This window comes from Spea bombifrons, chromosome 6, assembly GCF_027358695.1.
Source record: "Spea bombifrons isolate aSpeBom1 chromosome 6, aSpeBom1.2.pri, whole genome shotgun sequence".
Lineage (NCBI taxonomy): Eukaryota > Metazoa > Chordata > Amphibia > Anura > Pelobatidae > Spea > Spea bombifrons.
Window position 1 is genome coordinate 38,983,364 of NC_071092.1, and position 19,193 is coordinate 39,002,556.

General features: G+C 39.2%; 1 protein-coding gene across 1 annotated transcript; it reads right to left on the reverse strand.

The window, feature by feature from the left end:
• Positions 1 to 943: 943 nt before the first annotated feature.
• On the reverse strand, positions 944 to 16,539 carry LOC128500111 (tenascin-N-like). Its single transcript, XM_053469146.1, has 17 exons — positions 16,431 to 16,539; positions 14,955 to 15,321; positions 12,432 to 13,178; positions 11,418 to 11,699; positions 10,603 to 10,866; positions 10,088 to 10,273; positions 8,977 to 9,066; positions 8,587 to 8,850; positions 8,047 to 8,177; positions 7,406 to 7,538; positions 6,737 to 6,867; positions 6,358 to 6,490; positions 5,687 to 5,838; positions 5,308 to 5,404; positions 3,995 to 4,159; positions 3,502 to 3,665; positions 944 to 1,717 (listed from the first exon to the last, which is right to left on the reverse strand). Exons 2-17 carry the CDS (start codon positions 15,304 to 15,306, stop codon positions 1,622 to 1,624), a joined length of 3,387 nt encoding a protein of 1,128 aa, XP_053325121.1. The 5' UTR covers positions 15,307 to 15,321; positions 16,431 to 16,539; the 3' UTR covers positions 944 to 1,621.
• Between the last annotated feature and the right edge of the window lie 2,654 nt (positions 16,540 to 19,193).

Genomic DNA, 19,193 nt, shown 5'->3' on the forward strand with positions numbered 1-19,193 from the left:
GTGAGCATGTATGTGTATAAGCACGGATGTGTATGTGTAAGTATGTGTTAGTGAGTATGTGTACATGTATGTTAGCATGAGTGTGTGTAAGTCTGTCAAAATGTGTGTTAAAATATCTGCTACTGCATATGTAAGTTACTGGGGGAGAGACAAGGAAATATGAGGGATGCCAAATATAATAATGAATAAGAGTAGATATAGGGAGAAAGGAGTGAGATGATGGAGACAAAGGGAAGAGATAAAGTGAAAGAAAGATTAAGATAAAGAAAAGGAGAGAGAATGAGAGATGAGAAGAAAGGAGAGAGATAGGGAGAAAGGGGGAGAACATAAGTAGGAAGGATAATGACAAGGGGAAAAGATTATGAGAAGTGGGGAAGATAGGGAGAAAAGGGAGAGATAAAGTGAAATCAGAGGAGAGATAAACAGAAATGGAAGACATGAGATAAAAAGAGGAGGGACAATGAGAATGGTGATCAAAGAAAACGGGGAGATATACAAAAGAGAGAGAAAAAGGTGACGATAAAGAGAAGTAGGGGAGATAGAAAATGGAAAGAAAACAGGAAAGAAGAAGAGAGATAAAGAGAAATTGAAGAAATAATGAGAAAGAGGAGGATTAAGAGGAGAGCCCGGTATTTAAGACCTTTACTAATGTGATTCACAGGGATGATTTTAAACAAAATAGGAGAACATATAATAAGAAGACAATGGCTGAGATAACACAAGTATGCACATAACCTGTTGCTATTCATTGAGCAGAGGACATGATTGGGTGGTATTCGTGAAGAAGAGGACATGGTTCATTGAGTAGAAGACATACTTGGTTGTTGACATACATGGAGTTGAAGACCTGGATGAGTGAAGAGTGACGAAGGAAGCAAAGTGACATGAGCCAGATAGGTGTGCATTCCAAATGTGCAGCACTGATAAGTATCCATAGGTTCACTTGTTTTGGAAAACTTTATTTCTCAATTGTAGTACAGATGTTGTAATGGGAAGTTTAAAATGTATACAAGTGAAATGTTAACATCTCAGTGGTTTACTTGCCAGCAAGAAAGGCATTTAAAAAATATTATTTACACACAATGAAGTAAAAACTGGTCCACGATCCTGGGTTACTCCAAAAGACTAAATGGACCATGCTGTGGACAGTTTTGCCTTAAATAAACACGCAAACTCTAGGGTTAAATACAAGAGAACCGATAACTGTAAACATACATAAAAATCAAAACCAACAGTATATTGCATTTGTGGTGCTGGCTTTGATCCTTGAGTCTAGAAAGAAACATAAAAACAGGGTTTTTTTGTTTTTATTGTTGTTTTCCTTGTTGAACTGCCTATCTTACTTAGCATGATGAGTGTTGTAGTCCAACAGAACTTAAAGGGCACAGGTGGGCTACAACAATGCTGTATAATTAGCTTAGTTCTGTTCCTTGGATCGATAATTTGGGATAATAAATTTACAGATGGGTTTCTGAGTCTCAATATCACTCTGGGTGATGAGCCGAGTCCTCATTCTTTGCTTGACTTGTTTCGCAGAACTTCAAGACAACAAAAGATTCTTTATTGGCTGCTATCCATTGGATATCGCAAATCGTATCATTTTCTCCACCCTGAACACTTTCTAGTTGTTGCTTTCCGCTAATGCAACAGGGCGTATCTTCATCTCAATAAAAGGAATGGAGTATTCATGACCCTTCCATGTCTCCCAGTTCACCCCCTAAAAATCAGAAGACATTGGAAACATTGTCAGTAAAACTTTAAACCCATCCACTGTAAGTTAACGCAAAATCGATGCTTTCTTCGTAGCATGAAATAAGAAAATTGTATAAAATCAGGTTAAAAATAACTGCAAAATGAGTTTGGGGAAGAAGATGCTGCTTTTGATAAGTTCACCTGCAAAACAGGTTTATCTGAGAGTAATTGTGTTTGTGAAAGCAGCATCTCCATTTAGAAACCCAGATTACGGCTGTCAAAAGGAGTCCATGTGTATTCATAGATTTAATACAGCGAGTGCATTGGTTCACTTTTCAATGGTTTTTAAAGTAACTGGAGTATATTATGTTAATAGATTTGGAGTGGGACCAAAAATAGCAGTGAAATTATGTAAATGCTTTAATTTGCCATCAATCTTCTATCCAGCAGCCAGAGATAAGCAGAGCAGCGTCTCTCTCCCACTGTTCAGACCCAATCAGACGTCCATTACAAGGCGCCGATATTAACTGATCTATGGCTGTACTCAACCATTGCCGTCTCTTTTTTAATCTCACATTGTCAAACTATTTAAACCCCATATTCAAAAGGCATGCATCATGTTTGTTGGATTTCTTTAGAGCTGCAGGCAGTCAGGGATATGATTTATTTTCTGCATATGAGTTCTATGATGCTGAACAATGACTTGCTGGGTGTTGTGAGAGTTGGAATCCACAGTAGCTAGTGTGCCGGAGGATGACTTTTGTTATGCCAGACACTAAAGAAGATGGACACTTTGCAACAAAGTAGAGTTTGTGTTTGTTGCTTTTCGCTATAACTATTGGATTTGCTTAGTAAGTGTTGAAAATGGGCAGTGAGGTCCCTTTTTTCATGGATCAGTAACGTAAGTCTCTATATATATTACGAGAAACAGGTCTTGGGAAGCTGTAGTCCTCAGCTAATGATAGTATTGTTTTGTCCCTTCTGTTTGGGTTCAACAATAAATAGAAAACTATGTTTCGGTATTAGGAGGTTTGGGACGCTATAACTGGTATGACTTGCAGGATTGCAGGAGGGTTGGCGTGATTTGTCAGATTTGGGTCAAAATCAGTAGCTTATGTGCAATGTCACACGCGGCTACATTTGTTTGGAATAAGTTACAACTGGATCTTTCTGATACCATTACATCCCTGACTGGATCCCTTTTATCCTCCTTCAAAGTACTTTCTCCTTATGAATTTTTTGTGTGATGGGCAGAATTGGACAGTGTTCACTTATGTATTTTTTTTGCAAATGTATAATGTGGAATCAGGGGCAGTCAGGGGGGACCGGAAGTTACCTGGCTCACCTGAACCAGGAACATCCCAGTGCTCACCCTGTAAATGTCCCCAATGTGTAGAAGTCCTTATGGCACCTAACTGGACTCAACAGAAGCCTCTACAATACATGAGGAACATGCGCAAGTGGTATATGCCTACACTAGTACTCTACAAAGTGCTATTTTCTTGAGGACAAACTCCGAATATATATCATATATTATTTATGACTTCATATCTAAGTGTCCTAAACCGAGGTAGTCAGAAAAGAGATGACTAAAACCAGAAAGCCACATCAAATGTAAATAGTTACACGTAAGTATAGACTGGTGTGAAAGTAAATATTTGTCTGTTTTGGTGGGTGGGAGCTCCCCTCCTGACCTCTTTTCCTGTAATATCACCTTGTTCCCCACCTCAAAATAATAAATTAGAGCTGGAACCTTTAGTTGTATTGTAGGCACATAATATGTTGTTGTTTTACTTAATTTCTTTATACCTGACTGTGATTGTTGTCTCCATATTGACCATTGGGGTTGGCAAGGTGGCAATTCTTGTACCAGAAGGCTCCTCGATGTGAAAGGGCACAGTTGGTTAGAGCAAGGTCATTATCCCTGTCCCAGGTAGTGAACTTCAGTCCATTGTGGTACACAAGAGCATCCCCTGTACAACGAGAGGAAAAAGAGTAAACGACATAACAATGGCAAACTATTTTATTGGCTTCTGTTTTATAATATTTCTAGTCCACGAGGACAGCAAGCAAAATAAAATACATTATATGCCAACATGGCATGTCTAAAAACAACTACTTACCCTCTTTTAAATAGGCTCCCTTATTTGCTTATGCCTGCTACTTTATACACAGCTTTATACATAGCACAGCAAACGCTATTCAAAAAGTGAATGTCCAAACTGTTATGATTAAAAACATTGATGAACAATGATGAACAACATTTTACTGGTGTCCATAGACAGATTAAGAGAGGTAGTACCTGCAGTGCCAGAGTAGTCGCTGACGGTAAGCTTGTACTTGTCTCTGGAAGAACCTACATAGAATGTGCGGTACACGGCGTATGCTGACTCGTCACCGGTCCGGAGGTCCACACGTAACTCATAGGGCACTGAGGAGGACGTCAGTAGATGAATCCATTCAAGGCCTTCAAAAAAACACAGAAATAAACTAAGAGTTGCTGCTCAAACTGTACCTCAGCTCTACTTGTTGAAATGCTTGTTACCCACTTTAATGCTGAAAATTAGTGCATAACAATATGACAAATTAGCATTATTTTTCTTTGCACAAACTCTGCCCCCGAAACATTAACTTCTTCAGAGTTCAAGGATGTAACACAGACTCTTCAAGGTTCTAAGGCCACCAAGGGATTAGGTTGTCCAAGTGGGTCCCTAGATTCCATCTCTAATGGAATTGGCTGTTCTCATATCAATGCCTTATTTAGTGATGTACCTTTTCTGGGCTTCTCCCTTTTTCAGAGCATCAGGATATGATATCATATACCAACAATCCTCCTCAGAAAAACATACAAAGGAGGTCTGCAACCCTACAGTATAAACGTCTAATCTTCCCAACAAACCCATTGAGAACTCCAGGGCATCATGGAGGCCAGTCACATATAAAGGTGTTCAGCCCTTATTTAGTGATCTGGGGCTACCCCCACTGGATTTGCCTCCAAGCTTAGTCGGATAAGACCATTGGGCTTATTTTCATGCAGCACTGTCACCTTGAATTTACTTTGTCCAAAAAAAAAATTGGTATCATTCTGTCTTTTAACTGTACTGGGTAGACACTTAGCCAAGTCGCGGGTTTTACCAATGTCAGTGACGTCCAAACTTGCTAAAATGTATTTGTTTCTTTACACGCTATCAACCTCAAGGATACGTATTTGATTTGTATCCTCTAGTTGCGTTACAAAGGTCTAACCCAAGTGAGCATCTCCTTCAAGAAGCTGATCTGGCCCTGCATTATGCATACGTAAATCAGATAGGTTTCTATGACTCTACTCACATTAGGTATGTATTAGGCACTTACAATTCTCTTGGGTTAGCCGTACATAACGCTTAATGAAAATATTGAGCTGACATCTACAAAGTCCAGGTTAATGAATAAGCTGAAAAGGTTCATCAACTTCTGGAATGAGGGGGGGGGGGTTTGCTAAAGAGATTGAAATTAATGATTTGTCAATCTGCAGAGATATTTACATACAGCTGCATAGGCTTTCTACAATCTCAACTGGTTTGAAACATGGTTTGAAACATGGACACCACTAAATCAACAACTAGTAGCCCGTACCAAGCCAGAACTCATCGCTGGGGTCTCCAAATCCCTCCACATAAGTTCTCCATTTCTGGTAGAAGTCGAGATTCCCATTGCTTCGTCTTTGAAAGACCTGCGACAGAAAAATAGACAGTTTAAGCATTTTACAGCATATGCTTTGGGACATTATGCTTCTCCTACATATCTGTCACATTCTCCCAACGATGGAAGTGTCTTAATGATCTTTGTAAAGTTTGTAAAGGTTTCTTTCTTCATACTCTGTATTATTTGTCTTTAAACACTATCAAGCACATCAATTTAATAGTATGGGTAATAGTTTTTTTGTTTTATAGCAGGTTTTTTTTAGGTGTACTAAACGGAAGAATTGGGGAGGAAAACGGGACCTTATACTCACAGTCCATCCTCCTCCATCAGTCTCTTGGTCACAGTATACTCTGATACTTTTCCCCTTGTCTCCAGCGGGGTAGATTGTGTATACCCCACTTTCAGGGTTCCCACTAAGACGCACCTGAGCACAATTCACAGGGTGGGTGATGACAACAGTCACTGACAAATGAAAAAGAATATAAGTGAGGAATAGGAAAAACTATAACATAAATTAGGTGAGGAAAACAAGACAAAGAGAGTTATATGAGGTTATTGGTGTTGTTTAGGCAGAGTAATGTAATTTCATATTATAAAAAGGTACACTACAAATAAGCATGAGATACAATCCAACCATCTGAATCTCAGTGTGTACTACATAGGCAAGGAACATTCTGGAAATCTAGGAAGCAGAATATCCTTCTGGGAATTATCCTCAAATATAATAAGGTAAACCTTGACAAAATACTGTTGGAAGGCATCATGCTAAGTAACTGACAGCATGGCATTTTGGGGAAAGACTATTCTTCTTCTCCCCCCTCATTGTCTGATAAGTGGTAAGAGGTGTAAATACCCCAGTGGTGACTTCACTATAAAGCCACAACCCTTTGCTTCTGGTAGCACCTATAAAAATGTTCCTTCAAGACGAACAGAGTGGCCAATGGAGAATCCCGCCCTGGGAGCCAAGACTCAAGTGCTTACAAGTACTGAAGAAGGTAACGGCTTGTCTGCTCCGACGGTCTCCCTTATAAGCCACCAGGTACACAGTATATTTTATTCCTTTCTTCAAACCCGTCAGCAGGTAGCTTGTACTGGTTTCATCCAACTCGATCTCCTGTCAGAGGTATTTAAAGTGGATTATTTAAACACAACGTAACGCAATGTTCTTAGTAAGAGGATCTATGGTCTATCAAACCTATCACATTGCAGTCACAGAATGCTGGAGATACCCAGCTGTTCTATGGACAGCAAGCATTCCAAGCCAACTTCTACGGGAGGAAAAAACTTTATCCTATGTTAATTCCTAGGGCTGACATCTGGCGACAGCAAAGTAACACATTGGGGGTTCTCTCTACCTTACCTGACTGTTTCCATCAGAATCCACATAGGTCAGTATATAGCCATCAATCTGTGCAGTGGGAGGAGTCCAGGTGAGGGAAGCTTCTGATTGGGTTATCTGAGAGGACTGGAGATTTGTCGGTGGGTCAATACCTAAAAGTGAATTAAAAGGTTATTATATTTTACCAAATCCCCAATGGTTTTGATTGAGTTTCCAGGTTCAGCAGCTAGTAACCGACTTGTGAATTTAATCTTGTGATCCAATTCCACCGGGACACAGATCTGTGTTTAAGGTCGCAGAAATTATATTTCAAAGGCATTTCTTATCTTGAAAATGATTTCACTTTAACCTTCAACTCTGGAGATCTTGCATTCAAAGCGGTTTTAGTTTTTGCTTTCATTTCTTTTCATTTCTGAAACGGGAATGACTTTTACACCAGCCTGATGATCTAGTAACTTTATTACCAGGGGTTGAATCAGATTAAATGTAGCTGTGCATGAATTATCAGCGGCATCATACACCTAGTTGCATAAAACAGTAAGTAGGGTCATAACCAACAGAAAAATCTGTATTAAAAATCCAGGTTACTATTTAAAGGGCACCCTTTTCTCGATGTATTTAAGGGGCATATTCTGTTTAATGATGCTGCGTGGAAGTTGAGAAGATATCCATGATGTTCTTAATCCTTACCAGTGTAGAAGAAGGTACTTGCTTGTTTGCTTCTCTGACCTCCTTTGTAAGCCACCAGGTACACGGTATATTTTAATCCTAGCTTCAAGTCTCTTAGTAGGAAGCTCTTGCTTGCCGAATCTAACTGGACTTCCTGCCACAGACAGTTTAATTTTGTTAAAAAAAAATGAAATCGTTAAATAATAAATTATTGAGCAGTAAAAAGCCATTACGACTCCATTGAAGCCAGCAAACCCAATTCATAATTGTGTGTAGGTCGAAAAAATAAATGCTGCCGAATAATAAATGCCAGTTGTGCAAATTGAGAAAAAAAAATCACAAATGATTTAATCAAAAATCATATCTCATTTTAGAGAGCCTTTTTTTAATTGCTTTGTTCACTACTTTCCTGTAGAGTTTTGGCATTTTATCCAAGATTTAAACCTGTTATAATATAGTCAATAAGCAGTTTCTGCTGTTATTGTCAACAATGAGATTTTCACAACCAGCTTTGATAAAGAAGACAAGAACAAAATTAGACCTGGCAGTCTTCCCACATTAATTCCCAGCGCTGTCATTCGGAGATAGCAAAACACATCAAGTTTCCGCATTTTTGGTAAATAATAAATCACCCGCAAAGAAATTCCTTAACTCTGAGATACCTGGCGATTGCCGTTGGAATCCTCATAATATAATATATATCCATCTATCTGCGCAAGAGGAGGAGTCCAGGTGAGCGAGAACTCGGATTCCGTGACTTCAGAGGACTGTAGATCTTTAGGCGCGTCAATATCTAAAATATGCAGACAATACACATGTGTCATACAAGGAAATGAAAACCATGCGTTAATACTCAAGAGCAGGGCAGGATACCAGCTTTACTACACCCATATGCATGGTTACATTTCTCTCTGCCGTATTCAACTATATTTATATGCAACCTGGAAAAATATCTAGAAAGATTATAAAGATTAAGATTGCATCATCTTCGTATCCCAATATAAAAAAAGTATTAAAATATATTGTTCTTTCTGTAAAGATGGATTAAATGGGTAATAGGCATGATTCCAAATGTGTCCGCTCTTCTTCAGATACAGCGGGGACAGAGAAAATTGGGCCCAGGTATTATCCTCTCGGCTGCCAGTCCTGCCTGGCCACCTCTCAGAAGCCTAAAGCAGGAGAGATATGGTATAATGTCTCACCTGTGGTCGCTGTAACACTTGCTCTCTTGCTTCTCTTGCCATCCTTCTCAGCCCAGAGCTGGAAGGTGTATTCCATGCCAGGGATCAAGCCACTCAAAAGAGTGGAAACCTTCCCTTTATCCACAGACACCTCTTCGGTGGCTCCATCAATGGATCTGTAGCTGAGAATGTACTTATCGATCTCAGCTTGGCTGGGTTCCCAGGTCAGTCTGACTGTTTCCTCGCCAACTTCTGTGGTCCTTAAGTTTTTGGGCCCATCAATTCCTGGAGGAAAATCCAATTTTATTGAGCTCCTTGTAGATTTTATATCAATAACATCATTTGATTATCGATGAAATTAAACACACACATTTACTTTTAACTAGTTAATTCAATGTATCTTCTTTATACCTGTGACACCAATAACAGTTGAGGATTTCCCTTCGGCAGCCCCTCTGACAGCTCTCACGCTAATGTCATACGTGGTGCTAGGCCTCAGACCTGGCAGAAGAAAAGAAGTGTTATCAATTAAACTAGCCCATGGCCCATTATCATTAATGAAGGCCCTAAATATAATTCCTTTAAAATATGGAAGAGGTTAAACTCTTGCATTTAAAAATTTTATGATTATTTAACAATTTTAATGGCTGTGTCTCCATTTTTACCTTGTGGGCCAAGCATGCAGTGCAAACTTATACAAGATGTTGGAAGCAATTTGCTAACATATGGCTTCAGTTTACACAAGTTAAGCAACAAAGTATTTACCAATTACATGACCCTGGTAACCTACAGAAGCCATGAAATATGGTTTATGACAAAAGACATGAGAGAAGAAAGAGTTCTGCGTTCATTCAATCAAAATATGTTTTACATAATATGTTTTTATTTGTAAGTTTTGCGAATGTAACTCAAAAATCATTGTTGTACGTTATGAGAAAGAATTGGATTGTATTCAGTTTTCCTATGCGCCTTACAAGGGAAATTACTTGCAAATGTGTTGCTTTTAATAAATCAGCCTACCCGAACACCATTCATTTCTTTAGGACTGTATGGACCCATACGGGCTCCAACCCAAACTTGGGTGAACTTTTTGGGAACAGTACAGACCTCAACAATACCAGCTCCCTTCAGAAATTGGTTCTCATGGCATTCCTTCATTAAACGTGCAGATATTTGTCTATCTAGAGGGATTTAGTTCAGACCAAGCCAGGCCAAGACCCTATGACCTTCTAACTGAGAGCTTGACGGATCCCGATAAAAATAAACTATGTTAGTGAAGGCACAAGAAAGACCTTTGGTTGTTTATTTCTGTTTACTATATGAGATCTCACTAAATAAATAGCTTATTGTACCAGCGCCTGAATGTGAGAAGAAGGGGTAAGATCCAATAGCTGGAAAAGGTGAAAAAAACATAATAGTGAACCTCTAGAAGAACACAAAGAAAAAACAATAGCAAGATTTTCGAGGGAAAGAGAGAACGTTTTATTATTTTTAGTATTCTATCTCCGTTTTGGGAACTCACCTGTGATAATGTGCCTGCTTTTGGCGTCGCTGCTCTGGGAAACCTTTACCACTGTCTCAGCTCCATCTGGTTGAGCAGCATATGCCAATTTAAAATAATCCACCTTAAAGAGAGGGTTTTCCCACTCCACCTCTAAAGAATCTTCTGTTTCTTCTGTCACCCACAAAGTCTCCAAGGATATGGTATCTGCAAACCAAACATACTCTGTCTTGCGTACATGCGTAGAATAGTATGAACAATTCTTCCCAAAAGCTCAGATATCACTAAAGTATTTCTATGTAGCTACACTAAGTAAATCGATCTAGGCACTAACCAAATATTCCCAGACCATCACCTTCACTTATAATGGCTTAATGTTAAAATGTTTTATTATAAATGTGTTTTTTTAGGAAGTGTGAAATTAATATTTAAGGATGACTGTAATGTAAATTCAATATTTGAATTATATATATAATATTGTTAGGTTTACAGGCATTTACGGTTCTCTAAAGGTTCCTGTAGATGCCAGCTCTCACCAGTTCTGGCTTGAAGCTCCGCTGGTTCACCGGTCACGCCGTTCTTTATTTGGTACATCAGGATTTTGTACAAAGTGCCGGGAATGAGACTTAGTATCTGATAAGCGTCTTGGCTTTCAGACACCTGGATCTGCTTTTTCAACGTTTCATCACCAAAAGGATAATACGTCAACAGATAATAGTCAACATCCATCAACAGGTCCCATGCGATATTTAGTGAGTCTTCAGTGGAACTGACCAGACGTAGATTCTGAACAGCCATCACTAAAAAGAGAAGAAAAATATAAGTGATTAGAAGAACCACGCAATGAGGGTATATCGCTTTGAGGTATGGTCAGCGAAGTCATTTAGTCAGGTCCTCAAAGTCTTTCCTGCGCGGCTTGTAAAAGCTGTCCCGTTTGATGTGAGCGCTGGGATTTGTTGGTCAGGAATGTGTAAATGTTTTTGTTGCCAGCTATGTTCCTGACCCAGTGTCAAGCAGAAAGTTTACAAGTTTCTGGATTCCTTCTCACTTTTACACGACTCGTGAAATGCCGATGTCCCGTCTTCTGCTGTATTTTATAGCGCGCAGCTCCCTTTCATGCTAGTTAGGCTTTGAGGCCACATTAAAGTTTGTTTATAGGCATATAATATCCTGAGATATCTTTGAAAGCGGGAGAACACTAACTGTACACATAAAGATTCTTAGGTCCTAAGTATCTGTATCAGTAACTTATATCACAGATGAGCCATACGACTTTAGGTATCGGTAACTTAAAAATAAAGTTAACCCCCATTTTGCCAAATCAGAATCTTGTTGTTACAATGCTACTCACATTGGGTACAGCCTTCACCATAGAAGCCCTCGTCACAGAAGCACTGGCCACCATCGCAGCGCCCGTTGTCCCCACAGCTAATAGCGCAGTCCTTCTCTCTGCACGTCGGACCGCTGTATCCCAATGCGCACTGGCAGGCACCATTGACACATGCTCCATGTTCTCCACAGTCAGGAACACAGCTTCTCCGAGAGCAGTCTGCTCCTTCCCAGCCTTTGTCACATTGGCAGCTCCCAGTGTCCACCTGGTACCTACCATTCCCACTGCAAAGACCAGCAATCTCTGAAAGACACATGAAACAGGAGTGAAGGCCGTCCACAACTTGGGTTTCTATAAGTTTAAATTGTTACGTGATGTAGTATATGTTCTGTTTACCCATTGTACCGTGCCGTAGAATATGATGGTGCTATATGTTACTGTTAGACCTGTTTCATTAATGCCAAATAGACCTTGGTGAATTGCCCTGTGATATGGACATCAAGTCTAACATATCAGACACATGTTTGCCATTTTAATAGTCTAGTCCAAGAGGAGGAGGAGAACATGTGTTGAACAGGACCAAAGTAAGCGTGTTTTCCGCCAGGTATTTACGATAACGTTTGGCTGCACATATTTCTACTCATAAAGCGATCTGGCAGAATTTGTAATTTTCACGTCAATATTGTGCAATCATATTAATCAAACCCTCCAAAAATGTTAACTAGCAAAATGTTTGATCTGAACGTAAACATTTACTTTGCGTGTCAATGTCCTATAGGGCACAGACATCTAACCTATTCACACGGAGGGCAATGTGCCATGGAAAGCCACAAACTGAAGGTGTGGCCCCTAATAAATTATCATGCAATACAATAAATTCCATGGGTGGGGGATTTACAAAAAAAATACTTTAGAGCCTAAAATGGCCTAAGATCTACCAGGCGGGCAGCACACATCTAGGTATCACTCCATTCCAACTAATGAACCATATACAAAGCAGACCCTTATCCAATGACTTTGTAGACCAGTTCTCACCTATGTCACAGCTGATTCCTATGAAGCCCTCGTTGCAAACACAGACCCCATCAACACAGCGGCCATTGGGAGCGCAGTCGACAGCGCACTTCTTTTCTCTGCAGTCAAGACCGGTGTATCCTTCTGAACACTGGCAAACCCCATCGACGCATTTCCCAAACTCGCCGCAGTCAACGGGGCATTTCTTCTTTCTGCACGCTGGGCCCGTGTAACCGTCTACACACTTGCAGGTGCCGTCCACACATGTACCGAATTCACCGCAGTCAAAAGGACACTTCTTCTTTCTACAGGTCGGGCCCGTGTACCCCTCTGCACACCTGCACGTGCCGTCCACACATTTACCAAACCGGCCACATTCTGGGATGCACAGTTTCTCGTTGCAGGCTGAGCCGGTGTACCCCTCTGCACACCTGCACGTGCCGTCCACGCATTTACCAAACCGGCCACATTCTGGGATGCACAGTTTCTCGTTGCAGGCTGAGCCGGTGTATCCCTCTGCACACCTACAGGTGCCGTCCACGCATTTACCAAACCGGCCACATTCTGGGATGCATAGTTTCTCGTTGCAGTCTGAGCCGGCGTACCCCTCTGCACACTGACAAACCCCGTCAACGCATGCACCGTTTCCTGCACAGTTGCCTGGGCAGCTTTTGGTAGCGCAGTCCGGTCCTTCCCAGCCATCATCGCACTGACATCTATTTAATTCTGGAATAAATCTCCCACGTCCATTACAGGTGTTGCATTGTGCTGAGATAAGAAAAACAGATCAAACATTACAAAAAATCAATTATGAGATCGCGAATGGGCATCATGGTTAGGTTAACAAATATTAACAGAAAGAAAAAAGGCCCGCAAAACCTATTTGTATCAATTATATAACACATTTTACCTATACTTGGACTGACTAAACTGTGAGAAACTTATACATTACAATATTTGGCTAAATACATAATAATCGGTAGGTACTATCTTGGTATACATGCCCCTCCAATTTACACTGCATAGTCAGGCAAAAATGGCTCATATGGCATGTGGGGCAAATGCCTGAAGAGCTACCGACATTGCTGAGTACGTAAGCATAAAACGATGTGCAATCTGTCATATTCGGCCGTCAGTCGTGCTTAAGCCATTAGGCGGCCACCAGCCCAAAAGTGCCAGGGTCACCTTTATTTTCCCCATTCCAGCCCCGTGCACAGTTATACAGAATATATAGAATATAAAACATTGGGCTACATTTGTTCCTCTGAGTTCTGGCTCTGTAATATTCTGATCTCACTATGTTTTCTGATCGGGAGTGTTTGAAAGCTTAGAGTCATTTCTTTTGCACTATTACCTTTCTTTTACTGAACCTTCTCTTCCTATCTATGCTCCATGGAACAAAGCGCCATCATGTGGTTCATTTAGTTATTACAGCAGCATATGATTCCCTGCCTCTCAGGAATCATCCTGCACCAAAAGGGTTAACACTGAACTGGATATGGTAACCAAGAAGGGACTGTAGGGACTGTAGCTGATCCGGGTGTCGCTGTCCACTTTGTATAACAACAATTGCTCCATTTATCCCATTTCAAAGCACAAACCTGCATCCATTAAATATATTATTAATTGACATTTTTTGTTGTTAAATCATGCTAGTTCGTTTTTAATGGAGCCAGACACCGTTTAATACGTGTGCATCATTTCTGCCGTGAAGAATGAAAAATACATGCTGTGAAAAGCCTTATTTTTTTCTCTCTCCTTTATAATAATAGTCATACCTTGGGTATTAGAGCTCTAGTTAACCCCTGCTATTCAAAAGATGAAAAGGTCTCTCCATGAGAGCAAGTGTCACCCTCCAGGCCATCAACATATATATAGCATACTCTATTATACTCTATACATATATACTATATAGCAAATTACAAATAATGCATCCATACAATACTCTCCCTTGGCACACTTATGTGTCTCAAAGATCAGAGCAGAAACTATTTGTGTCACTGTCCCTGCCGTACAGAAAGTACGGATACCAGACAGAAGAACACACACTTATAAATTCATTTCTATAACGAAATACATTGTGCTTCCTTTAACGCCGTTACGCAGATAAATACATAAATGTCAATAAGTCACATAAATGCCAAAACATGTCTTGGTGTTAAAAAGCCGGAAATGTGTTTATAAATTAGATTTTGAAAATATAACATATTAATCTCTTGCTCTCCCCTGCTTTAAGCCACACTTCTTGCTATACTCTCTGAAACAAAAAGTGACCCTCTGTTGGCCGTTCCAAATCTTGGGACGAATGCTTATCCTGGAGTGACTACTTAGGCCATAATTTGCAGCATATGTATACATTTCACACATTGCTGACCATTGTTGGATGAAGAAGTAATTGATTCTGAAAATGTATGGGTTCCACATAACGCGGGATAGCAGTTTACGTGAGCCTCCTGGAAATATAGGAACCCTAAACATCCTACATATGTTTATGAAATATTACAACACATGTATAGCGGGATAACATATAATATATAAGAGTACCTGCAGCCCCGCAGCATCCTTGACATTGTTCCTTAAACTCTTTCATCTCGGTTTCTAGAGCTGCCAGTCTGGACAGAAGAGCTTGAATTAGTCCATCTTTTTCACAGTCTGACGCGGGGCTCTTGAGACTTATATGATGCCTGAAGACCAGTTTCTGATCGTCTGACTCCAATGTCTCTAGTTGTTCATTCTCTTCCCCGGGGACGCTGTACACATGGGTGATGGTGAGCGCTTTTTCACTGCTACAGCTTTTTGTTTCGGTACCTTTGAGGGCTGCGGCAGAAATCAAGAGGTGGCAGGGGCAGAAGAGAAGGAACTTCACGAGAAGTCCCATGAAAGTCATGGTGTCCATCAAAGCCAGCAGATCCTTGATAATTATAACAATAATAAAAAAGCAATGTTAGTATTCTATCATACATAATACAGAATGTGATTGCCCAACTGAAAAAATATGAACCCAGACTATGTTATCATCAACTTTCAATATGGCCAAATGAGATACCTAAATTAAGATGTATACAGACAGATCTTTCTGCAGCAGTAGAACTGCTCCAGGACAAAAGTTGCTGGTTAGCCCACATCCAAGTGTTATTTTATACCAGTATTTTATCAAATCTGTCGCGAAAAAACCTCCTGTTGATTAATATGTTCTTTAACAATGAAGAATTCTCTTCTTCTTGTAGATGGTTCCAAACATTGCCAGATGTTGAAAGGCAGGTGATAACTAAATGATTGATGTATACAAGCTACACAATTTCTCTTCTGTATTCAATTCTGTAAACACATGGTATGTATAGCCTGTATATAGTATCACACCGAGATATAATTACCTGTTATATACCATCTATTATCACTGGTATAGAGTAAACAGTTACTGTTTCAAAATGCACGATGGTCCATGATGATCATTCATAATTCTTCCTTAAGTATCTATCTATCTATCTATCTATCTATCTATCTATCTATCTATCTATCTATCTATCTCACCTCTCTAAAGTCTTGCGATGATCAGTATGAAGTCCCACACTGACCCTAAGTAACACTTGCACCATTTCTTAGTACATACTGGTGTATAATATGTATCGGAGATATACCAGAGATAGCTCGGGGTAAATATCATGGTAATTCTAGCCCATCACCAGCTGGAGTTCCAGATGTTGAAGATCTCACAAGTATACTCTAGGGGGAAACATGCTGATACCTGCACATAATTGTAATTCTGAGTACTAGAAGGCAAGTAATATGTTATTTCCAGCACTGTGGTCCACAAGGCAATAAGGCAATTATTTTCCAGCAAGAATATTAAAAAAATATATATATATCACTCCCCTGACATCATTTAACACAAAATATATACGTTACATATTAGGAAACAAGTTGCAATATATATATATATATATATATATATATATATACACACATTTCTACCATGTATTCTTTCCTGCATGGGGTACCCCAAATAAGTTTGTTACCTACCGCAGTCTGAGGCTTTAGGCTCTGCCAGGTCTCGGGGATTTCAGATGTTTATGTGTCCTGTAGATCCATTAGAAGGAGCCAATCGCCAGTGCAGGGGTGTTCCTCTCACCCTATATGTGGAGTACAAAGTTATTGGGACCTCTGTAATCCCTTTCTCCCAGCCCCCTCCTCATTTAATTCTTTCCTTACAACATCCTCGCCTGCAGCTGCACACTTTTAGAGCACCTCTCTCCTGGATCCTTATCATGTTTCTCTATGGCCAGCAGGCTAAAAACAAAAGTATAAAACCTTTCAAATAAAATAGATGTGTATTAATGTAAAGATAAAGCTGATAAAAAAATCAGCATACGATTCCTGATTTAATTAAAAGGACAGCAAAGCAAAGTTTAATGGCCAAGAGCCTGGGGACACAGCAATAACTTCAATCTCTTATGGTCCGTGGGTGAGTTATCCTTCACACTCATGCAATAAACAGAAATGATAATATAGTTCTTATTTCTCGGTTATTACCAATAATCAGTTGTATTTGATAATAATCCAGACTCATTGTATATTTGATACAAATCGATTAATTGTAATTCTTATTAATGGCAAAATAGAAAAATATAGCAAGCATATTTTTGTTTAATACCATTAACAATAAGAAATGTGTATGTAAACTAGTATTATCTCATCATCCGATGCATAAAAATGCTATCATGGGATATTAGAGTTATGGCCTCAAGGATAGGCATTGTAGCGAGTGCTGACCGGCAGAAGTGCATTCAACACTTTGGTAACTTTGAATGGTGACATTGAGTTCCAAATGAAAGTGTGTCGAATAACCCGTTAGGTCAGATCTCAGCGCCAGGTTTTCCGAGTTAATTAATTTGATATCGTCATATTGATCTAGAACAATGATGTCTAAATATTAAAAAAAGATCAGTTGACAGTATTCTTTGTATAGCTTAAATAATGGATTGTTTAATAAAGAAAGAAGACTGTAAGCATAAAAATAATGAGGATAAGCTTAAAAAAATGGAATTTTGGCATGAAACGTGGTCTTGTCACCAAGCAGTGTCCCTGACCATTCTAATGGGAGAATTTGGGTTTGGTGGATGCCAGGAGAACACTAGCTACTGGAATCCATAGTGATGTGATGGCCAGGTGTCTACTTTTGGTCTTTTAGTATAATTTAAATAGGCGATGAGTGATCCTACATACAACACACGCAGACCAAAATAAAACAATAAAAAAACAATAAAAATCCGTTTGCTGTGACGGTAAACTATACTGCAATACATTGAAATACAGTAAACACTGAAAGCTACAAAATATCGAAACAGACTGCTGAAGATTAATAAAAAAAAACACTGCTATTCTAGAGGCTCTTTCACGCCACAAAAATAAGCTCTATAAAAAAAGATCATTTTCGCATTGCAGCTTTTCATGTCTTAGCAAGTATACACCCCATTGCTACAAGAGATCCCCTTTAGTGGACTTTAAAGATATGCAAACAATGGGGAGCCTAGGACACAGACTGGAGTTTTATGGTCAACAATGGAAGACAGAAGGAAACTAGAACAAACAGCTGCCATGTGATTTCTATAAACCAAGAAATTTATGAGGAACATCTTTAAATAACACAAATACCAGTTTTTATAGAAGTCAGTCCTCCCCGGGGAGTAGAACGACCTCTTTCCCTTAACGTACGTACTTGCATGTCAGAGGATATTTACATAATGAAGCAAATTTTATTATTTTGTTATTGTATAAAGGATTGCTTTAAAATATATATTTTTTTCTATGTTTATCTACTATGCCAAGGGGATTTAATGATCAGGTTGGTATCAGGATCCCTAAATCACATTTTGCCAACAGCTCCAAATACTCTTGGCCAAGTTGTTGTAGGCTACCATACCTTTTGCTCAAAACGTATTTTATTTCATCTTTTGTAGCCTTTAAAATCTCTTTACTGGAAAAAGAGACGTTTCTTCTCCCACCTTCAAACATACGATAAAACACACGCAAAAAAACCTTTGGCTGAACCAGAAACGCAAATCAAAGACGATGTATATTCAGCAAATGTTATTATTGTAGCTCAATGTGAATTAACCCTATTTTTTTATATTTAATGAAAGTGCCTAAAATAACAAAGAATGAGCCTCACAGCGTGAGTGAGCGTATGTCACATGAAAAAAAATAAAACACATTAGCACAGCATGTGACCAAAGAGATGAGGTAGATATTATTATTATTATTACATAAGACGTAGAAAGTTGGAGGGAAAATTCCCTTTGATATTGATCTTTACTGTGAAGGTGATGAATAGGTTAGAACAGTGGCAATTATATATTACAACTTAAATAAACATGCAAATTATTTCAATTATAACTGGAATTAAATAATTTTCCACTCCGGTTGTCAACAAAAGGCTAAAGGCCTTAGAATATGAATAAATATGAAATATATTCACCACTATGGTAATAATATAACAAAAGACGCACAATAATCAAAATACAGAGTGAAAAATTGTTGTTTTTGTATCTAGACAAAAACTTAGGGAATGTCGGAATGGCATGACTTTTTATACTTAACATAACATTTATTTGTACAGGTCTTTTCAGAGATTTATGAATCTAAGTAAAATTAATTTATCAGGGTATTTGGGAATTAATTTCTAAGAAGCTGGTCATTTGATATAATCTGAAAGCCCCCAAATCTTGTCCTTATAGAACAGGGGTTCTCAAACTGCGGCCCTCCAGCTGCTGCAGGACTACATCT

Excerpts from the sequence above, each read along its gene's own strand:
- LOC128500111 (XM_053469146.1), bottom strand. The coding sequence starts at position 15,306 with ATGGACACCATGACTTTCATGGGACTTCTCGTGAAGTTCCTTCTCTTC. Across the intron at positions 6,491-6,736 it reads ATTCTGATGGAAACAGTCAG|GAGATCGAGTTGGATGAAAC; the intron begins GTAAGGTAGAGA and ends TACCTCTGACAG. Across the intron at positions 3,666-3,994 it reads CGACTACTCTGGCACTGCAG|GGGATGCTCTTGTGTACCAC; the intron begins GTACTACCTCTC and ends CTCGTTGTACAG.